Source organism: Alexandromys fortis, unplaced genomic scaffold (assembly GCF_014885135.2).
Source record: "Alexandromys fortis isolate MF-2015 unplaced genomic scaffold, M_Fortis_MF-2015_v1.1 scaffold_39, whole genome shotgun sequence".
In the NCBI taxonomy this organism is placed as follows: Eukaryota; Metazoa; Chordata; class Mammalia; order Rodentia; family Cricetidae; genus Alexandromys; species Alexandromys fortis.
In genome coordinates, this window is record NW_026067918.1 from 8,847,013 (window position 1) to 8,855,036 (window position 8,024).

At 51.1% G+C, this 8,024-nt stretch overlaps 1 protein-coding gene across 2 annotated transcripts in view; it reads right to left on the bottom strand.

Moving 5' to 3' along the window:
• The window catches only part of Wbp2 (WW domain binding protein 2), an 8,228-nt gene extending 3,048 nt beyond the window's left edge, over positions 1-5,180 (bottom strand). Inside the window, exons 1-4 of one of the 2 annotated variants that reach the window (XM_050140373.1) lie at positions 5,069-5,180; positions 2,198-2,306; positions 967-1,102; positions 80-172 (exon numbers count right to left, since the gene is read on the bottom strand). In XM_050140373.1, the coding sequence (XP_049996330.1) occupies positions 80-172; positions 967-1,102; positions 2,198-2,306; positions 5,069-5,127 (397 nt within the window). In that variant the 5' untranslated portion in view covers positions 5,128-5,180. The remainder of the gene's footprint in view (positions 1-79; positions 173-966; positions 1,103-2,197; positions 2,307-5,068) is intronic. The other variant, XM_050140374.1, reaches the window with a different exon arrangement.
• Positions 5,181-8,024: the final 2,844 nt, after the last annotated feature.

Genomic DNA, 8,024 nt, shown 5'->3' on the forward strand with positions numbered 1-8,024 from the left:
AAAAAAAAAAAAAAAGACAAACAAGAAACCCACGTGTTAGATGTCAGGTGTGTCCCGCAGTTTGTAAGAGCTAGGATACCTTGAGACGCCACCTGGAGCATCCGCTGCCCAAACTCAATGGCGCCCCCTGCTGTGAAGGCCAACTTGTAGGAAGCCGCGCCTTCCCAGCCACCTGAGAAGGGACAAGGACAGTGAAGGAACAGACAGGAGAGAGAAAACAGGTTCTGTTCAGAGAGAAGGCTCTTTGTCCTCTTCTGGCGCTCATCCAACACCGAGGAGGGAGGGAGGCTGTCGGGAAGGGGCAGGGCTTCTGCCTGTAGCCCACAAAACACCTGGTACTACAGGCCGGCCTGGCTCCTGCTTGTGGGTTTCATCTCAACAGGGCTTTCCCCCACCCACAGCCAAGTACACTGCCAGGACCAAGGAAGGCTACATGACTGACTGCCAAGCCAATGACAAGGGGGAGGGGAGGAAGGCTTCTCCTGACCACCAGCAAAGCCCTGGCAGCTCTCCTGGTAACTGACATGGAGGTTCAGGGTAGAACTCTCCTGGGAAGAGGCAGCCTGGCAGGGTGTAGGGGGCTGAGGCTGACACAGACTACCCTGGAGTCTGGGAGTCGGCCACAAAGCAGGGCCCTGCCAGCCTGGCTCTCATGGAAGGCTCCTCCCAGGATGGGACATAGCTTCTCCCAAATCTAAAGCCTGGGCCAAGGGGGGGGGGGGGGGATGAGCACAGCACATTTAGTTTTAATTTTTCTGCTGGGCTCGTGAGGCTGATTTTCCCAGCTCCTGGCAACCAAACCCCACGTGTGCCGCTCAGCCATTAGCCCAGGTATCTGAAATTAATTCACGGCTGGGAAGTGGGAGGCTTGGACGAGTCTGAAAGGGGCTCTTCAGGAGGCAGTCGGAGATGTCCAGAACACCTCATAAAGAGCCAGTCGCGTCCCTGAGGTCCCTTGTCACCTACCTCCTGCTTCAGCCTTCACTGTCCCCTTAATGAAGTTGGCACCAAACACCGGCTGCTTGATCTCACAGTCCTTCATCAGATAGAAGGGCATCATAAAGGACTGCATGGCATCCTTCCCCTTAGACAGAAAGATAACCTGGGGAGAGGCAACCAAGCCGTCAGCGCTAGAACCTAGCCAGCTTAGCCCTTGCTTCCCACCCGTTTTCCGTGTGCTGGGTCTGTTCCTAGTAATGCCAGTGCAGGCAGCGGAGCCCAGCCACATGCTCCTCCCGGGTGTTATAAAGTAAAAGGCCCAGGTTCAGCCTGGAGACACCGACTCAGGTGTGCACAGGAGGGACCTGCAGGCTGCAGAGGGTGAGGATACACCACCGTTAGCATCTCAGAGACTAGGGGGTGTGGTGTATCCATGGAGGGGTCTGCTATGCTAGGTGCCCGGCAGGGCAGGCTCCTGAAGCTGGGAGGCAGAGCCCAAGCTCAAACAGGGTCCAGGAGAAGGGATCACCGTGGCTTCCTACAGGTCACACTTTGCCTAACAGCCAAAGAACTCTCCTGGCCACATCTGGAAACCCCCTCAGTCTCTCCTCTCTTAATCACATTCATCTATGACACAGGCGTGTGTGTGGGTGTGCACACAGAGGTCAGAGGACGTCCTCCCCTTCCATCACGTGGGTCAACCCCTGGGTTTCCAAACCACCAGACACTCAACCTAAGGGCAGATGAGAGCCTCCAGAGGGGTGGTTCACACCCTGCAGCCGAGCGCTCCTAGCCGTCGTGACACCACGCTGGTGGGAAGCCACAGCCAGCGGACGCCCCTTTCTCAACTACTCTTTTGTATTACTCAGAGCCCACACGGCTCATTCTCAGGCGAGGCCAATTCTGCAGCCTGGCATCTTTCACGCTGTAGGGTTCTGCTGGGCTTTGTGCCCAGCCTGGAGGCTGTGGCCCTGCTACTGTATCCTGTTTACCACAGCCATCGCTCTGACTGTGCACATGAGCCTTGAGGGCTTCTCCAGGCAAGCCATTGCTGCAGCTGTCTCCGACCTCAGAGAGACTTTTGTGGAATCTGCATGGCCCAGGTCAGGAAAGGAACGCAAAGGGTCATGTGACAGAGAAACAGACAGAGCAAAGCAATAGTTTTCCCCAGGGTTCAGAGGCCACTGGTGTCCCAAGGCTGAAGGAGAGACACACGTGACACCGGAAAGCAGAGGCTCTAACCTGCTGCACCACTCACCCGGTACGGGGTTAGGTAGATGGTGCCTTTCTTGGTCCCTTTGAAGGCCTCTGGCACGTTCTTCATGTCATTGAATGTGAGCTCCACATGGTCATAGGTCATTAGGATGCTGTGACGAGAAGACAAAGCCCTGGTGATAGTCTGGACTCGGGCTTCGTCCCTCACAAGCAGCAGGGCTTCAAAAACTCTCAGTGCAGCAGCAGAGAGGAGCAGGTTGGGCCTACAGCCTCCAAGGAGCCCCCAGAGGAGAGAACCGTCTTCATCTCCGGCTGGATTAGAACACCTGGCCTTCTCTTTGGTTCAAGTTGTGGGGTGGTGGTTTGGGAGCCGCATTTCATAAAGCTCAGGCTGGCCTCAAGCTTACTAAATTCCTCCTGCTTCCACCTCTCAAGTGCCAGGATTACAGGCTTCTACCAGCACGCTGGTTTCGTGAGGTGTGAGGGACGGAACCCAGGGTTTTGTGCAGGCTTGGGAAGCACTGCCACCTGAGTCACAGCCGCAGCTCTTTGACTGTTGTGGCTTTAAAAAAAAAAAAAAAAAAACTAATATAACTGAGTGGTGGTGCATGCCTTTAATCCCAGCACTCAGGAGGCAGAGGCAGGCGGATCTCTGTGAGCTCAAGGCCAGCCTGGTCTATAGAGTGAGTTCCAGGACAGCCAGGGCTACACAGAGAAACCCTGTCTCAAAAATACCACAGCAACAACAACAAAACAAACAAATCCCTAATATATAAAGGTGAGTCTAATGGGATTTGGAGATGTAGCTCACTAGTATTTGCCTAGCATGGTCGTGGCTCTGGGTTCTTCCCCAGTGCCCTCCCCCCACAATAAACAAATAAAGTCAAAAAATGACTCTACCCTTGCACTGGCTCCTCTGAAGCTGGAGTTACAGATGGTTGTGAGCTGCCTGACATGGATGCTGAGAACTAAACAGGTCCTCCCAGAAAGCATATTCTTTTGCATGTGTGTGTGTTTTTTTGAGACAGGGTTTCTCTGTGTGACAGTCTTGGCTCACTACTAGACCAGGATGACCTTGAACTCACAGAGGTCTGCAGGCTTTTGCTTCTGGGAGTGCTGGGATTAAAGGCAAGGGCCGTAGCCACCTGGTGAGAATGTATTCTTAACTGCCAAACCTTCTCCCCAGCCCCTCAATCCAAGCTTCAGCTGGAGCTGCAGAAAATGTCTGTACATAAAGCCCTTGAAATAGGTGTGTGTGTGTACACACACAAGTATTTAATTCTTGGGGAGGAGCTGACAGTGTTTATCTCTAACAGTGATTTGTAAATTAATGTTCACTAGTTTAAATATCAAAGTTTGAGAACTGCACTTAAATTTCAATTATTACTGACACATCTGTTTCAGAAGTGAGGTTGAAGTTCTTCCCAGAATCCTATTTGGTAGCAGTGAGCTGAGTCAGGTGCTGAGGCCCCCCCCCCGGGGGGGGGGGTAATGTAGGGAGATGCGGGTAGATACCTTCTAGAAAAGACCCAATTTAAGAGAAGGAAAACCACTCTCAGATTATGAAACCAAATAGCTCTGGTGGTAGTGGTGCATGCCTGAAGTAGGGCTGCCTCAAGTTCAAAGCCAACCTGAAATGAAACAATGGCTCAAAGACCAGAGAAAGTGGTAGTACAGGAGGCGGTCATCTCATGGCGACATGGCCCAACCGAGGCACTGGATGAAGTTCACCGGAGAACCAGGGTCCTCAGATTGCATGATAAAAAGCTCCAAGTTCACATGGTTTCACTCATCTGTCTCCTCCTCATCCCAAACATCCTTTCTTGGTGCAGTGGCAACACAGGACAAAGAACCAACACAATGAAAGAGGCCAGCTCTGGATAGAGAAGTGATTTCCAGATACATGCCAAGCTGGCCAGAACCTGCCAAGAACTAGGGGGACAAAATCAGCATATCCAGTCTGCGTCACCCTGCACCGTCTCCTCTGACTCATCAAACACTCCCAAGTGACAGGTCCCAAGCTGGATGTCGGCTTTGCCCTCCACCACGCCTCCCCTGGCCTTCAAGAGAAAATTCAAGCCTGTATATAGCTCAAGTCCGGAGAGTCTGATTTCCAATGTCCAAAGAAGATGGGGAAAAGAGAAGCTGTTGATTGCGCCCAAAAGTTGGAGAGAAAGAGTGGATTGTGTGGGGGAGGGTAGAGAAAAAAATCCTGAAGAGACCTCTGCTCTGCGAACCGACTTAGGCCATAAGAAATTCAAGAGATCCAGGCAAGAGACAAGCCTTCACAATGCCCGCTGGTGCCAGGCACTGGGTTGAGCAGCTGACAGCCACTTAGTTCCACCTCTAGGGCCTCAGCCTTTCTCTTGGAGTCTGAGAAGTTCTGGAATACACGAAGACCGGAGAGGAGTAGCTAAGCCTATTGATTGTGGGGTCAAGATACTTGCCTTCAATTCCTCACAGCGCTAAGACAAGTTATTCACCCTCTCTGGGCCTCACTTGCCCTACCCGGAAAATGTGCATCATAGTGTCTGCGGCACAAGATTAAGTACTATCTAAGGCAGAACAGACGCAGTGGCTGCCGCGCAGTAGCAACTTAGTAAATGTCCAATAAAGCGCAATGGTTTTTACGACTCCACTTGGGAAGGGGCTCAAGAAACCACCCGTCGGCCTCACTCATGGCCCCAAACCCTGACACCATCCTGCTGCCCCACCCCCACCCCGCACCCCAGCTGATCAGCACCCCAGCTGATCAGCAACACTCCGGTCCTCCAGCCCCGCCTCCGGCCGTTGCCACCCCGTCCCCCCGCGCCCCATCAATTTCCTTCCCTTCCCACCACATCCCACCGCCCACCGCACACGGTGGCCGACACCCGCCCTTCGAGTCTCCAGGATCCTTCCGCCGGGTTTTCACCTCTCAGTGTTGTTGACGATCACTCCGCCACCCTCTGAGTGATTCTTGTTGAGCGCCATAGTCTCTCCCACTGGGGTCCCGAGACTCGCAACGCTCTGCGCCTGCGCGGGCCTTTGGCCCGCCTCTAGTGGCGTCGTTGGTATTACGGTATTACAGTCAGCCAATCACAGCTCCTGTGCGTAGGCAGAGCCACCGCCTGATCTCCAATGTCACGTGGCGAGAGTTTACTCCCGCTCCCCCTCCCCCCACAAGTTGCACCTGCATCACAAACAAGCCGGCCGACTACAATTCCCAGCAGGCAATGGTCCCGCAACCGCGACCTCGCCTTGAGTTGAGTAATGAATGCATTCTGGAACTCGTAGTCTTTTTTTTTTATTATCGGCCAGGCTTTCTACGTTATTTACAAAACCTTAAACTTCTGTATGCGTCTTTCACGCCGACCCCCTCACGTTAAGCAATCTCAATCGAAGAAATGTAACTTTAACGTGATGCTTTGGTGTGTGCAACGTTTAAAAGTCACTTAATGAGCCGCCTTCTTATCGCGAACTAACCTGAGTGGTTCGCCCATACACTTGGGTGTGATAGACTCAGTCCCCTTCTAGGGTGGACTGGAAGAGTCCGAGCAAAATACACTTTAATCAACTCACGCGAGTCGGACTGTGTGAACTTCAGGGGAGAGCGGTCCGCTCCCCTCCCTCTTCCCCGCCCAGCATCTGCCGCCAGCAGCAGCTACCTCGCGATGGCGCTGCTTCCCTCTCTAGTGCGACTAGCTAGTCCTGCTGGGTCCCCGCTGGAAGAGTTAAATAGCAGGGTTTAAATGAGACCTGGGATAATTACACGAAACCAGACTCTGTGAGGCCATCAGCCAAAAAGGATTTTCAAAATATCACTGACTCAGTTTGTGACCCAGCACCGAGCGTCTCGCTACTGCGTTGCAGTGAATCTAAACTCCATCTCCGAGATGAATCCTTCGCAGGGCAGGGCCTGGAAGGATTGTGAAAGGTTCCCAGTAGCCTTAATCTTAGGAGATAGATCAGTGTTTGATTTGAAGCAGACAACCAGTACTTCGGAGGCTGAGGCAGGAAGTTGCTGCAAATTGGAGGTCAGCTGGGGTTGCATAATGATTCCCAGACCAACCTCAGCTACAGTAAGACGCCCTCTTAAAAACGGGGGGTGGGGGTGGGTGGGTTCTTGAATAGATTGCTTTTCCAGAGGACCCGCTGTTTGTTCTGAGCACTGAGGTCAGGCTTCTGACAACCGATTGCCTAGCGCCAGCACCTGATGTCTCTGACTCTGGCCTTCTCATGCGTCATATATAAACACACCCACTTACATAGATGCACACACATGCATATCATTAAAAAAATGATGAAAAGTACATTTTTAAAATTATTTCTCTATTTTCATTTTGTGTGTAGAACAGTTTGCCTGCGTGCAGGGATGTGGATCACAGTGAGTACAGGGGCCGCAGCTGCAGGAGGATGGAAGAGGGCATCCTATCTCTTGGAGCTGGAGTTCCAGATGGTTGTAAACTGTCTGTATGTGCTAGGAACCCATGTCTTTTGCAAGGACAGGAAGTGCTCTGGGTTGCTGAGCCATCTTTCTGGTTCCATAAAGTAAATCTTGTTTTAAAAAAGTAAAATCCAACTCTATATGGTAATATACAGAGTGATGATGAAGAAATAAACTTATCTGCATGCAATAGGACTCGGAGAGAACCTCAGGCAGGAATCGCAGCACTATCTCTCTGAGATGCAGTTTTGGGGAATTTCAGGGTGACTCACAGTGCAAAAGATTCTTTTGTTCTTTAGATTTTTTTTTCTAGGTACACTCTGATAAAAGTCAAAATGGCCACAGATTTTTGTTTGTTTGGTTTTTTGAGAAAAAAACTCTTGTAACCCATATAGGACCACTAACAAATTCCTTGACCTCCTACCTCTACCTCCCAAGTGCTAACAGTATAGACTTCGGCCACCTTACCTGGCCAGATTTATTTATGAATTTACTTAATATACAGGGTCTTAGGTAGCTCATGTTGGCCAGGCACGAGCTATGCAGCTGATAGTGACCTTAAACTCCCAGCCTCCTGGCTCCACCACCTCCTGATTTGCAGGCCTGGCTGGGCGAAGTGCTGGCCATCTGGTGTCCCCGGGATTCCAGGCACATTAGGCAAAGCTCTAAACTGCACTGTGTCCCCAGCCCCAGGTTTGTTTATTTATTTTTTAAGAGCAAATTCCAAGCTGAGTGCAATGAAGCCATCAGGAATCAGACCTAAGAGGACTGCTGAAAATTTGAGCCCCTGCTCCTTGTTTACCTGTTCCAAGCCATCCAGACCAACCTGGTCTACAAAGCGAGTTCCAGGACAGCCAGGGCTGTTACACAGATAAACCCTGTCTGGGGTGGGTAACCTAAACAAAGACAACACCAACAACAAAACCAAACAAAACAAAACAAAAAAAAAGAAAGTAAAATAAAATGAAAAGCCAGGTAATGTCCCAGCACTCTGGAGGCAGAAGCAGGCAGTCCTCTGTGAGTTAAGGCCCCAGTTTGGTCTACAGAGTGAGTTCCAGGACAGACAAAGCCCTACATAGAGTTTATATCTCAAAAACAAACAAAACAAAAACAAAAGAATAAGGGGCTAGAGAGATGACAGGGATTAAGAGTGCTTGCTGCTCTTCCAGGGGACAGAGTTCAGTTCCAGCACAAATCAGGTGACTCACAATGGCCTATAAATCCACTCCTGTGAATCTGATAAATCCTCCTCTGGCTTCTGCAGGTACCTGCACTCAAATGCACACACACACACACACACACACTCTCTCTCTCTCTCTCTCTCTCTCTCTCTCTCTCTCTCTCTCACACACACACACACACACACATACACAAACTCTCCCTCTCTCTCTCTCACACACACACGTACGTGCACACACACACTCTCTCACACACACATGTACAG